The sequence below is a fragment of the Sabethes cyaneus genome, chromosome 3 (genome assembly GCF_943734655.1).
Source record: "Sabethes cyaneus chromosome 3, idSabCyanKW18_F2, whole genome shotgun sequence".
Taxonomy (NCBI): Eukaryota; Metazoa; Arthropoda; class Insecta; order Diptera; family Culicidae; genus Sabethes; species Sabethes cyaneus.
Window position 1 is genome coordinate 134,981,822 of NC_071355.1, and position 15,287 is coordinate 134,997,108.

General features: G+C 40.1%; 1 protein-coding gene across 3 annotated transcripts in view; it reads right to left on the reverse strand.

The window, feature by feature from the left end:
- The window catches only part of LOC128741563 (FAD synthase-like), a 53,972-nt gene that overhangs the window by 23,679 nt on the left and 15,006 nt on the right, over nucleotides 1-15,287 (reverse strand). For all 3 annotated transcript variants that reach the window (XM_053837478.1, XM_053837479.1, XM_053837480.1), the window contains exon 2: nucleotides 60-407. In XM_053837478.1, the coding sequence (XP_053693453.1) occupies nucleotides 60-407 (348 nt within the window). The remainder of the gene's footprint in view (nucleotides 1-59; nucleotides 408-15,287) is intronic.

Below are 15,287 nucleotides of genomic sequence, written 5' to 3' on the forward strand. Positions count from 1 at the left end.
GCGAAATTTTATTATATTTCGGTTTTCCAGAGACCCCCTTAAGAGAAGTAAGCAATTACCTGCATTGACTGTAGATTCTCACAATGTGGATCGGTATTGCGGGTGCCCATAAGACATGCTTTTATATTTGGGGTTTCCTTGCAGAGTTGATGTAATACAGATTTGACAGTGCCTTTAATAACCTGAATATTAATGCCGTAGTGATGCATACACTTTTCAACAAAAACATCAATTTCTTCGAATGGCTTCGACGGTTGTATATAAATGCAGCGCACGTTACAATCCTCTTGTTTGACTTTCTGAAACCGTGCCATTACTATATCTAGTAGCACAGTACAATCTTTACCTCCATTAAAAGAAATGAATATTTCGTTTTGTGTATATCTCGCAAAGACTTTGTCAAGAAGCTGAAAAATGTCAGTTAATATATTAAAAATAGTTTTATAGATTAACGATGGGGCAAGATGGGGCTTTTTTCTGAGTTCAGTGGTTCATTTTTCCGATCGGATGATCATACCAAACAAATAAGAAAAAGTACGAAGGTCTGTGTCTAAGGGCACGAACACTGCGCTAACGTAGAACTACGAATGTAGATACAATTCGATAATGCTGGACATTTTTCAAATGGTCCACCGTTTGTTACGCAAATTTATGACTTTGTTAGGTGAGGTCGAGATTATATTTTCTAAATGCATGTATCTTGTGTATCAGTTTCTTGTAATTTGTGGTTCTATAAATAATTAACCCCTCTAAGGTCTACATCATTTTTAGCACCGCAAAATTCACTAATATGGCTATAACTTTTTTATCTTTCAATATTTTGTCACCAAATTTGGAAATTTTCCCGAAAATATTTTCTATTTTCATAATATCCACACATAATGGCCATATGTCATATGGCCCCGGAGTTCCTTGGGGACCGTGACATGGTTTTTTAGATCAAGTTGCCTAATATATAAAATTTGTTCGAAATCTATTGATTTTTGTAATCATATCAGCGACTTTGGACATACCAATTACTTTGTCGTAGTTATGCACCATGGTGCGCGCCATCCCGATCCGGGGGGACATTATGGTCAAGAAGCCGGTTCCTATAAAGGAACATTTCAGCATCAGTAAAGTATGTCGTGTCGCATATCAAAAACATTTTAGTGAATTTTGCGGTGCTAAAAATGATGTAGACCTTAGAGGGGTTAAACCGAGGGGCAAGACACTTCATGTTATTGTCAATTTCAAGGAAAATTGTACCATCCAAAGTGCGATATCGCTCATAAAAGTGCTGTTTTGCGTTAAATCGTTTCGGTATCTTCGGCGCACTTTTTCGTTAGCTTCCAAGCAATAAGTGCGCCGAACATACCGAAACGATTTAATGCAAAATAGCACTTTTATTAGCGATATCGCACTTTGGGTGGTAAAATTTTCCTTGCAATTGACATAGGCAATCGAGCAGCCGAACGGTTCAGTCGCAGAAGTAGACGCTGTGTGCTAAGGCGTAGTTAATCCAAATTAGCCGAGGAAGTGCGCGAAAGTGTCAAACCAAAGGCTTGAAAGTGGCGAATGTTACAGTGCTAAAAGGTGACGGAGGTACCCGGAAGACCGGGGTAATTGAAAAAGTTGTGCGGTAAAGTGTGACAGGCGTGCATTTCTGAGCGTTTTCGGACGCGAAACCGAAATATTTGCCTCCTATCTCGAAGGAAGCAAATATATAAGGAGGAGCAGCGAGCGGGGGGTACAAACCTATATTAAAGAAGAGAGTGCAAAAGTGAAGTGAATGTATAAAAATCAGAGGGGTTGTGTACAAGACACGACCGCATATATAGGTGACGCAGGACTACGTAAGTCTCTTTGTAGTGATAGTAGCAACATATATACATGCTACATGCGTTATATGTAACATTTATCAAAGTAGTAACATTGCATACGTTCAATTCTCAAAAGATTGTGCATTTGAAAACAATTTAACAAAATCAAGAACACAAACTATTGCTTTCCTGCTACCTTACTGAAATTAATGATTGTTTTTATTACCCATGGTTCCCTACGTTGAAGGGATTTTACCAATTCAATCCAATTTTATCAACAGCACATCTTTTCACTACACTTCTAATGAAACGGCAAGCATGCGTATTCGTACAGAGTCCTATTATAACCGAACACTACAGCTGTAGCACATTTTTCCAACACAGATATCAAATTCGCCTAGGTGTAATCGTCTCGCAGTAAAGAATTTGCGATTTGTTGAGACAATAAGTTTGTGTCATTTTTTCTGGCACACTTCCCTAACACAGACATCAAAATGGCCTAGGTTCAATCGCTTTCGGAAGAAATCTGTTGGTACGAGGGGGCTTTGTCAGTCTTTCTGGCGTACTTCCCAAGCAAGGACATCAAAATGGTCTAGGTTTAACCGTGGTGTTAAGAAATCTTGTTGAAATGAGGAAACTTTGTCACTTGTTTTGGCTTACTTCCCAAGCACAGATATCAAATTGGTATAGGTTTAGATCATCGCAAAGAATTTTCCAACCAAACACGAAGCGAGAATTCTGGTAAAACTTAGGTTCATTATTTTCAATTTTTCAATAGTTCAACATCAGGAATCCATACTTTTCTTCATTTGTGTCAATTCTTAGAGGATTTTTCGATCGATTGGTGTAAGAATATTGAAAATCGATCGGAAAACCGCTGAGCTATTAGCGCTCAAAACCTTTCATTTTTCGTGACGCTCGCGTTTTTCGACTTTTTGGAATGACACCCTATCTCAAAACTCGCCGTAAGACGTAGTCCTACGTCAAAAATTGGTGCTTTAAATACGGAGGCTTCTGGCGGTTACGAAAAATAACCGTTAAAGCCGAAGTGAAAGAGTGTGGGGGTATATATCAGTGCGCAATATATAAACGATACAAGCCGTTGCATCGGCGTAATTGCGTCTATATAGGTGCTAGTGTTAGTGCGGCGCGGATGAAAATTTTGTCGGTGGTTGAGCTATAGTGAGAGAGGGAGAGTGAAGAGAATACTGACTGTGCGCACACATCGCACACACGCACCGGCGCAGAGGCTGGTTTACATATGCACAGCAAAACTGCAAATAAAGCACGTATGTATCGGATCCCGATTTCGTTGATTATGTTCGCACAGTAGGCGTCGAAACGAAAGAGCGCTGCACTAACAGCTAAGACAGCGCTAAATAGCAGAGTGGTGAGGGAGTATATTTAAGTATTGGTAACTGGAATAGCAAGGCGGGTGAGTGTTGCCAGTATCGTTGACACGTTTCATACAGGTATTTATTCTAATAATATTTAATAATCATATTGGATCAGCGGTACTGGTGAGCAAAATATCCATATTTAATCCACCTTCCATCACATGTATATTTTTTTATATTATTGAAAATTACCAAATTACCAAATACATACTAAATACCAAATAGCGGTACAAGCAGATTATTTCACCTTCCATCATAAGTATATGTTTTTATATTTCAAAATTAAAATTTACAAAATTTAAATAAAATTGAAAATTACAATTACAAAAAGACAGAAAAGTAGGTACCGTCATCCGGGGATACTTGCAACACCGGGGCACAGAGAACAGACATCCAAGCAAAAGGTCCCCACTTGGATAAAACTTATGTCAAATTAGTTGGGAAACTATAAAATTCTACACTAAACTCACAATAACTAGCTTCTGGCGCTAGCATAACGCATATAGTCCATATATACTAGTGCCAGAGGATCCAAAGGTTGTCAGTTTGCAAATCAAAACAATCATTTAGTTGGGAAACTATAGTGGTGGTGACGCTAGTATATTAGGTGATTTTAATTTGAAATTTTATCCAAGAATTTCCGAAAAATTTGTTCCTGAATGGATGTCTGTTCTCTGTGACCGGGGTTACTTGCAACACTTTGGCGCATCGCGCTTTTGACAGCTCTAACGCATTTGTTTCTTAACATAACCATTTGTACCCAATGCCATTTTTAAGAAGGGATGTTTACCTATTGTTTATTTAAGTTTAATCCATTACATCATTGTTTTGCTTGTTTTTATACGATTGGAAAGTAATGTCACTTTCAGAGTAGGAAAAATGGATGTGCAAAGTGGCGTCAGTTCATTGACATGGAATTATTATTTATTGTTTGGTTGCTGTACACAATAAGTGCATCATATAAGCACAGAGAACAGACATCCAAGTGAAAGGTCCCCACTTGGATAAAACTTATGTCAAATTAGTTGGGAAACTATAGTGATGATGTCGCTGAAGGCGCCTAAAATTCTACACTAAACTCACAACAGCTAGCTTCTGGCGCTAGCATAACGCTTTTAGTCTATATATACTAGCGCCAGAGGAGCCAAAGGTTGTCAGTGTGCAAATCAAAAGAATTATTTAGTTGGGAAACTATAGTGGTGATGACGCTAGCATATTAGGTGATTTTAGTTGCTAAAGCATCAGTAACAATTGCACATATAAACCAAAAAAATATTTGGCCACCTTTCCTTTTTCTCGTTGCGGTGGTTGACGATGCGGGTTACCGCCGCAAAGGGATGAAAATTTATGTAAATAACCGCAATATTTGATGCGCCTCGTGAAAGTTATTAATTTAATCATTTTCAAGTTTAAAGAATTACACCAGTCAGATTAAGAATTCGTTTACGTTGGAAAAATGCGGTGTAAAATCGAGCTAGTTACTGTAATCAAATAATATTTTAGTAAATGCCATGGATTCCTGATGAATGTTCGTGTAATTATTGTTAAAATAAAAACATTCCTTCGTTGAAAAATATTTTTTCATAAAAATATGGCGGAATATGATATGTTACATTGATTGTATTTGTTTGGTTAGATTTTATTTAACACTATGCCGTAATCAATGCAACATCATGTGACATTATTGCTTAGTTGACATTATAATAACACGATGTTGCGATGAAGTTTCATGTTACTAGATATAGACTAATATATTTGTGACAGCCAGTATAAGTATTGGATAACCTGAATCCAACATATTAATAACATGAAGTTGCTTATTTGTTGCGTGTTTCAATGCTGTAACCGGTGTTTGCAATTTAAACAAGACTTAATAGCAACATGGAAGATGTTGCAAGTGCTGCTTGGGCGGAGTCCTTAAGGTCTGAAACAGTTATGTAAGTTCTTCTTCTCACAAACAAGCCATCACGTGGGTTAAAGCTGATGCAGCGAAATTGATTAGTACATGGAAGGATCCTAATGTTGGAAGGAAAATCTTAAAACTCCGGAATGCGCACAAGTGTCTCTGCTTGTGGGTCCGCCAAACCCCTTTTGGTCCTTCTATAACAGCATTAGTGTGATATTCATTTGATAATCAAATTTGGATCTACTGTAAGTCTACCCACACACACTGGCAAGTCCTTGAAATGATGGTGGATTTCCCCCCTTACTACTACTACTACCGTGGACCCCCGTTCGTTTGACCGTTTTTAATCTGAACACTTTTTAATTTGAACCCCGCTGGTTTGCACGATGTGCAAATTAAAAATGGTTCAAATGTCATTCTCAATATGGCATCATTTGCCTTCGCAGACAATGCACATAAACACGATTTGTTTGTACTGATCTAGCATGTTTAATTCTAGTTTAATCAGTTTCACATTTCGTTTCCCAACGATTACGATAGAAATCCGATCGGAGAATAACATATTCGCTGTTTGCAACTACCAACTAAACGAGACTAAATCAAACCACCAAAATAATAACAAAGAGCAGGGCGGCCAGTTCATACAAGTTCAATCATACAATCGTTCAAACGAACGGGGGTCCACTGTACTACTAAAATTTTCCTTGCAATTGACAATATTATAAAATATTAATATATTAGGCCCTATTAAAGCCCTATAAAGGTGTAACTTTATAGGGCTTTAGGTTATATTATTGGTGGGAACGGTAAATATATTAAGGTAGAAAAAATATTTCCAATTGGAAAAGTAATATATTTTCAACAATGTCTTGCCCCTCGGGTTAAACCACCAAGTTACAATCACACATCCTCCCGTTTACGAAAAAGTCGGATGCCTGGCAGAAATCGAACAGATCTAGTCTTCATTTTTCGCTCGATTCTCTTTATATCAAATGTGACACTTTGAGGCAGGAGAAAAGTGGTTCATCAGTTTTGCAGTTTCAAGCAAAAGGTAAGAGAATAATATGGAACATGACAAAGCAGGTATAATTTAATTGATAACCTGTTTATTGTACGCTTCCTGTTGCTACTGTCCGCTGCTGCCACCCTCCCAAAAAGGAGAGAAAGCTGAATTCGAAACCTCTGGCAGAATTCGAACAGAAATCAGGCAGAAAAACCGAGGCGAAATTTCTGCCCGAATCGGATGTGTCATTTCTGCTAGTTTTCACGGGCATATTAATATATGCCTGACCGCATTTCAAGGTCATGACTAAAATCACGAGTTTGGTCAATTTCATAGGAACGGAGCCTTTCTGCGAAGAACCGCGCTGAGAAAAGCGGACTAACAGGCTTTCGGACGAACAACGTCACACGCAGTACCTTGCAAGTCGTAAGGGCCTGCATAGTGTCGTCGTCCTGAAAGTAAAAACACGTTAGATTAAAACTTCTCAGTCGGTGGTTTCCACAGTAGGTGGAGGAAGAGGCACAATTTGTGTCTAAAAATAGCCCAACCCATGTCGCTATGGTTAATAAGGGGCGTTGTGCAGACTTCTTTTGTCCAGCGCCTCTATGGTTGAAAGGTACACGGGTACCAGCGAGCCACACGCCCTGGCAGGTGTTGTGGGTTCAAATCCGGTTATAATCTCTGATTATAGCTTGGTTCGACCTATGCACCTTCCAGCATTGGACAAAAGATAGGAGTCACGACAACTTGTTAAGCATAGCTACCTATTACCCCCCCCCCCCATTCTTTCAAAAAATAATTCAATTGTAGAATCTCATCGTTATTAATATATGCCTGACCGCATTTCAAGGTCATGACTAAAATCACGAGTTTGGTCAACTGAATCTTCTTTGCTCGATTCTGTCGTTTGATATGTAAACAAGGGAACCAGCATAGTATTGGTAGTAACACAGTTAAATTTTATATTGTCATTTGCAAGGAAAATTGTACCATCCAAAAGTGCTATTTTGCATTAAATCGTTTCGGTATCTTCGACGTACTTTTTCGTTATCTTCCAAGCAATAAGTGCGCCGAAGATACGGAAACGATTTAATGCAAAATAGCACTTTTATGAGCGATATCGCACTTTGGATGGTACAATTTTCCTTGCAATTGACAATAAGGTTTTGCACGGACGAGCATAACCTCACTTCTTTGACGTCTATCAGTGGTTTGTTTACATGGACTTGGAACATGGGCTAACATGTTGAAACTGAATATTGCTTAAGACCTTAACGGCAAGTCAGAAAAGCACAAAAACTGCCATTCCGAGTAGTTTGGAGGGCGACACTGCTGGATAATACGCTTTTAAAACGTTTAACTTCAATTTATGTAAATCGCGTTCGCCTAACAAATAGTAAACAAACCACGAGTGGATGTCAAATGGGTGAATTGCGTTCATTCCGGTTCATTCGTGACGTCACCTTGCAAAACCTTATACCTAACGTTACAATCTAGAAGAATGTCGTCATAGCGTTAGAGATAGCACATTCAATCTACCGCACCTTTTTCTTATGTATTGGTTACACGCTCAAACATTTGTATTACAAAAAGCTTTTAGTCACCTTTTTGTCCGCAAGAGGGTGTTACTTTTGCGTCTCTTCGGATATATACCCCATCGGCAGACAACCATGTTTTCGCCGCCAACATCTCGTGTGTGCGAAAATGAGATAGCATGTCAACGCAGTGCTATCTCAGTGCGTTGACCACAGAGAACAGATTAACAGGCTCGAAGGAAGTAATTGATTTTTTGTGTGTAAAGTTTGTCGGTGGCGCCCTCCAGAAATAGTTTGCCAAACTCATCAAAAAATATCCATGTACCTTTATCAATATTTCTTTGTGCTGGAGTTACATAGCAGCGATGGCAGCGACATCAAGATTTAGTTTGCCACTTACTGCTCGAGGGGTGCTCTATTGAAGGATTACTCGTAGATTACATAAAAACCTTTTACACACTTTTTGTCAATTACCTGGTAGTCTGTTTTCTGTGCGTTAACTCAACTGCGAGCAGTCTGATTTGGGCCCGCTGTCAAATTTTGAGCCCCGGACATGCTGTCGCTGACGTTTACTGCAGCTCGATATGGAGATGTCGATGGGGTGGATATATATGGGATTTTGCGAAGTGAACTATATTGTTAATATAATATTTGGTGTTCGTAAAGCTTTGCAATGCATTGTACACTGATTAAGTTGAAAGATATATCGCTCTATTGTGCAAAATTGATGTAAACAAAACAGAAGCGGATCATGTTGAAAACAATCAAGTCACACTGCCGCAGTATTTTGCTTCGCAGCAGAGATGCCAGAAGTGAAGACATGTCTTCATTTTGAAGACATTTTTGTTACAAAAAAGTAAAATGTCTTCACCATGCAGTTTAAATGGGCGGAAAGCCGAAGGAAGACATTTTTCCTTGATTCGTGAAGACTTTTCAAAAAATCACCTGGCATCCCTGCTTCGCAGCAAGTGATATGTAGAATTATTTGCAGTTGTATATTTCGAAATAACCATCAAACGATCCCAAAACGTATCTATTATCTCACTTTTCTTCTGCTGGGATTTTACACGCATTTTGTCTGAAAAGATGTGTGCGAGCATGGCAATCACCCAATTGACATCTCTATATCGAGCTGCAATTAGTGACAGCGTCAGGATGTCCCGGACACGGATTTGCGATGGATCGATGTGAAGCAGTAGAGGTGGTGTGGAACAACGTGCAGTTTGTTTGTGTTAGCAGCGCAAATAATGTAAACAGCAAGGGTGACATCAATCTCGCCCTATTCTTGTACGGGCATAAAAATGCAAACATTGTGCCGTACAACGATGACACTAACACACCTATACTTTTTAGCATATTACGAACACAAACATGCCGCATTTGCCGTACCTAAGTAATTCGCGACTACGAAGTTGCTGATATTTGTTTGGTTTTTATGTGAGAAAAAAGAAGAGGGAAGTATTTTTGCTTTTGTCATCATTCATACAATGACAGTTCTGCATGGGATTTCGTATAAGTGCGAACAGGCTTAAAAATCTTTTTCAGTTTCGTAGTCGCGAATGGTGTACATAGGCGATGGATGCCTTGCTTTTGTCGCCAACATTTCAGCACATGCGAAAAAGAAACAGCAAGTCACTGCATACGTTTTCCTCAACAATGTTGGCAGCAAATTTATCTGTCAGGTGCGCGCTTTTCCTTGAATAGCGCCCTTCGTTAAGTCGACTGTCAAACACCGTTCGTTAAGATAGGGATAGCACCCCGCTGGTCCCGGGCTTAACATTTGACAGCGGGCCCAAATCAGACAGCTGGCAGTTGAGTTAACGCAGTAGTGAAGTGCTATTTCATTCTGGCACACGCGAGATGTTGGCAATTAACGATGGGAATACATTGCATACGTATTTGTGTACATCCATATTCTAATATGTATACACACACTAGTATGTTAAAGTTCTACTTTTACTCGGCAGATAGCATTGCTGTTACTGTCGCTCAACTTTTGGCAGAGTTGCCAGTCTTCTTGATGGGATGTTTTTGCTTACACTGTACTCGTCAGGGATGTGAAATGGCCAAAATTTCGCGGACTAAGGGGAGCGACAATTTTAAAGTAGCCTTCATATAGTGCAAAAAGTACAAGGGTCCATGCCTAGTGGCACGGGCGCAGGCTTGAAGTAGGACTACGAATATAGCGCAATTCGTCTCCCAATGCTAAAGCCGGTGATTTTTGAATGAATTTCATATATAGATGCTCAAGTTGCGTATTAAAGAATTGTGTTCTTACCGCAACAGCTAAAGCTCAACAATTTCGATCGGTTTCTATCCAGCTTTTTACGCGCTATAATGGCGGACGCTATAAATTGTGTTCGTAATATGCAAACAATCTTTTTGACAACTCTGCATCCATCAAAACTGAGCACTATTCTTCTGTACAGCAGTGTTGCTCTTTCTTTCGTTTACGCAAAAGAAGGAGAGCAATAGTTTTGTTTACATTTCGCACATTTTTGCTCTCCTTCTTTGGCGTAAACGAAAGAAAGAGCACGGCAGTGTTGCAAGAGAAGAGTGCCAGATTTGATGTATGCAGAGTTGTCAAAAAGATTGTTCGCATATTACGAACACAATTTATAGCGGCCACCATTATAGCGCGTAAAAAGCTGGATAGGGCCTAAATTAAATACAATCTAAGGGAATTTAATCCATAGCTCATCTCCTATGTATTCTGTCATCCGTGCTAGGGAAGCATTGGCGTGGGAAGGCAAAAATGTTTAGCAAATGCAGATCGGTGATCGGCTGCTGCTGCGTATCACCACTTTTGCCGCATCCAGTGAGGGAGAGAAAATCGTTACTCTCGGTACCGATGTCCATGCGAAAATGATGCGGTTCCTCGGATTACCGTTGGTTAAATATCAGAGCAAACGGCAGCAATTTGTAACAAAGGCTGATCTACGTAGAAAAGGGAATGGCAGAGAAGAAAATAAGGCGTGACTATATGAAACCGTACTTTGTTTGAAGCTTCCAGTTTCTGTAGATCAAGCATCGTTTTCATGTCATGGCACCGACAACCAGTGGAAAGGCCGCAAAAAGCGATAGGAAGAAGAAGAAGCCACGCCACTGTCGTGCTCCGAGACGGATTTGCTGCTGTCCTTCAGCCAGCCTTTTTTGCCAGCGCCGCCGTCCATCCCTTCTGCTGTTCGGGGGTGAACAGCAGAGTACCGCGCTGCCGGTGTGGATCCGCTTCCTTGGGTTGAGCAGTGGTCTTACCCTCCAAAGGGGCCACTGGTTTCGCTGCCTGCTGCTGCTTCTGCTTCTGCTGCTGGTCCATGATTCAGCTGCTGCTTGCTGCTTCTCCAAAAGTCGTCACAAGAATGAGGATTCACATGAATGACGTCCGTTTATATAGCATTGCTCGGCAGCTGAAGCGCCGTTGCCATATTGGACTATAATACGTTGCATTGACAGTGTTGTCAGAGCAGACCGATGTGAATCGCTTTATTTTTTTATTTGCTCATGATGTTTATTCATCATTAATTATTATTATTATTATTCTTATCTCCCACAGCCACTAGGAGAGCTACGCTATTTTCTTTCGTTTGTTGACTACCGCTCAGTCGAGCATAATATCAAGTTATAGTGAGTGTGGCTGGCTGCCGGGTGAGTTTGCCATACGCGCGCCGTCTCGGAACGTACCGAAACAGTCACCAAAGTACAAATACTCATAGTAAATGTATCTGGTCGGGTTTCTGTAACTATCCAACAATTAGCCCTTTTTGGGACCAAATATATAAATGAAGATGCACTTCGATTTTCTCACTAAACGCTTAGTCTCGAATTACGAAGTGGCGCAGTTTGCTTTTCAGAGCATTTTGCCATGTAATACAGTTTAAACATGACTGACGGGCTCGTATGCGTATACTTGATAAACTTCCAATTTGTCATGTTCATTTTAAAATGAGGAAAAATATGACAAAAATCAATTTAATTGCTTCGTATACTTATTCAGTAGTTCTTAAAAGAACTGATTGTTTTCTACCAGATACTAGTAATGCAAATCAAGGAAATTTACATCTGGGCAGCAGCTTTTTTCTGGCCACTTTCTCCGTTGGAACGACTTCTTTTGGCTTTGGGGCTTTCGGTACCTTTGCTGCGGTTTTCATTGGCTTAGTAGATTTTTGTTCGGGGGCAGCCGCATATTTCCTCCAGTAGTACAGCTTTAATCGGAGACGCCTTTGCAGCAGTTAGCAAAGTTAATTTGTTATCGTCCGTTTTATCAACCTTGAACGAATCGGAAGCGCCTGCTCTCTTTGTTTTTCGCTTTTTGACAGCTACCTAATTTCAAAACCTTTTTCACGAATGTGGCCAACCTTGAAACGTCACAATTGTGGCTGGCGGTGATTTACTTGAAGACGGCTTGCAGCGAGGATCCGTTGATTATACAGGGTATTGATAGCAGCGAAAACCATATCGTTCGCTGGCGGACGAGTCGATGACTTCTTCGGTTTATTGGCGTCTCGCTCGGTGAATCTGGATGTCTTCGATGTCTTATTCCGGAGAAGCAGCAACAGCTGAAGCCCAACAATTTTCGAGCGGATTCTATTATAGGGCGTAAACTAAATACAATCAAAGGGAGCTTATACCATAGCTCATCTCGTATATATTTCTGTCATCTGTGCTTGGGAAGCATTGACGTGGGGAGGCAAAAAAATGAAAATATTGAATTAATGAATGTTCGTCTAATATTTTCTTATTTATTACACGTCTGTTAGGGAAACTTGTAATAAACTGTGTTGTAATAGATTTCTTGAAAAATTTCCAATCGATTGATACCAATATCTCTACAATCTATTGAGGGATGACTGAGTTATAAGCGTGCAAACCATAACCACTTTTCGTTACATGTTCCCTTTTCGTTTTTCTAAAGTGCACCCCAATATAGAAATCAAAGAAGTAGTCCTACTTCAAAACAATTCGTGTTGTTTGCTCTGCGTAAACTAAATTAGACAAGCCTTCCTCTTATGAAGCCCGCTGCTTGCTTAAAAATATACAGACATTAAAACAGCGGCGTGAGTTCGCCAAAGTGTCATTTGTAAACGAATTTTTTCACACCGTGTAGATTCTATAGAAATTTTTATCTAAACTCAGATTTTACGAACCGAACCGTCAATTGCGTAACCTAGGACAGGACGTGCCAAGTATCAACCGCGGCGTTGACCCAAAATTGACTCAATTTCTGATTGGCTGAAAGCGACGAGTAACCGTTGACTAGAAAATATAACGCGGTATCGCTTTCAGTGTTGCTGAAACTCAGTAGGAATACGACAATAGGTTATTATTTCCGAATTTTAATTTCTTTTATATTCTGTAGTTCTATACTTGGTTCACCATTAGTTTTGTTTGTACACGAATTTTAATATTCAAAATGAAATGTAAAACATGATTTTGGTCGCATAAACTGTGGTGTATTCGGGAGCTGTTGTTCGGCAAGCGAAGTTATTCGTAAAGTAATATGTGCAGGCAACAGTGGTGCAGAGTGTAACTGTAGGAATGAAGTGTTGCTCGGACGCGTGTCTTAAACATACTGATTTATTAAACGGTTTCTCTGGGTAAGGTATACAAGTGATAGGTATGTGTGTGAGTGACTGTTCAGTAATATTTGACGGGGGGCTACACTTTATAAACTGCTATATGTTACATCTTCCTTTTCAAAGTCTTATTAATAATATTCGAAATCGTTGTTTCTGTTTGAACGAACCAGTCTACCGCTTCTGGTCCGCGTTTCGACTTGCCGTTCATTCTGCCGTTCTTCTGTATTTGTTGAAGCTGGGTTGTCGTGATTCAATTCATCTGGCGAGCGCTCTGCAGCAGTAGTTTCCAACTGGAAGATCGAACTACCATACGGTGTTGTCTCTGTGGTCATCGATGGTAACGGCGACGACTGTGTTTCTTTAATGTCCCGGGCGTTTCTACGGACGACTTGACCATCTACAAGTTTCACTAAATAAGACCTTGGTTGCTCAAGCTTCTGTTCGATATGTGCTGGTTCCCAAATTCGTGATCTAACGTTTTGTACCATAACCCGCTGCGTCTCAGTGAACTCTGGAGCTTCCACACCTCCTCTGTCTGCGTATTGCTTTTGTAGTAGTCGTTTGGCTTCTAGGCTTTCCGGTACCCTGTCGATCAGAGCTGGTTTTAAGCAATTTTGCGTGCTTGGCAGGGGTGTCCTTAATCGACGTCTCATTAAACGTTGGCTTGACGACGCCAACTCGTTATTCCTTGGCGTGTTTCGGAATAGCAGTAGAGTTAGGTTGACGTCTGTATTGTTTTCCGAACACTTTTTTAGCAGCTTTTTCGCAGTTTGAACAAATCTTTCTGATAAGTCATTGCTTCTTGGAAAGTGGGGACTAGAGGTGACATGATCAAAAGACCATTGTTTGCTGAAATTGACAAATTCTCTTGAGGAATACTGTGGACCATTATCACTATAAAGTATTCGGGGAATTCCATGACAAGCGAACCATCGTTTCAGAACTTTAATCACCGATCTACTCGAAGTTTCTTTGAGTCGTTCAAAGTCAAAACATCCTGAATAGCTGTCCACGATTAAAATGTAGTCCTCCCCAAGAAAGTGAAAGAGATCAGATCCGACAATTTCAAACGGTAAAGTTGGTATTTCGTTGTTAATGATGATATTTTTCTGATTCGAGTCTTGATGTCTTGCACAAACAGAACAAACTTTCACCAATTGCTTTATTTCAGTGTTCATTCCTACCCAGAATAGTTGTTGCTTCGCTCTGTTTATACAACCTGAATGAATGATCGTTAGCATCTTTCATCTCAGGTTCCTTGGAATGATGATTTGATGTGATTTGAATACAGGACCTTCATAACATGCCAATTCGTCCCGATATTTCTAATATGGACGTAGTTCCACGGGTAGCTTTTTTCTATCCTCCGGCCACCCCAACTTAACGACCCTTGTGAGTTGTTGAATTTCCGGATCTTTAGCACCTTCTTCCTCTAATTCGAGTCTAGCAGATTTCGACATCTGAAGTACGACATGAACCTCCAATTCGTCTGTTTTCTCTTTAATGTCCTGGTTGACGACATCCCTGCTAAGAATGTCCGCTAGTGGAATTTCCTTCCCTTTTTTGTAGTGACTCTTTGGACCGTATTGACTTATATCTAACAGAATTCTCTTCAGGCGGAGAGGAGCTCTGTCTAACGACTTTTTATAGATCAACTCTAAGCGGTTTGTGGTCAGTTTCTATTATCAGTTGCTTGCCATAGATGTATTCATGGAACTTGTTGCAATCAAAACGAATTGCTGCGGCTTCTTTCTCGATTTGAGGATAATTCTCCTGAGCTGACGTTAGGGATTTTGACGCGTATGCTACCGGCTTTTCTTTCTGTAATAATACCGCACCAAATGCCTTGGAACTTGCATCTACGGACAGAGTTACCGGCTCATTTACATCGTAAAAACTCAACACAGGAGGGGAGGTCATTAGACTCTTTATTTTTGAAAATGCATCCTCTTGCTCGCTATCCCAGAACCACTCAACGTTTTTGATTAACAGTCTTCTCAAGGGCTCAGTGACAGCAGAGAGATTTTCAATGAACTTGCCCACGTAATTCACCGTTCCAATCTGTTAG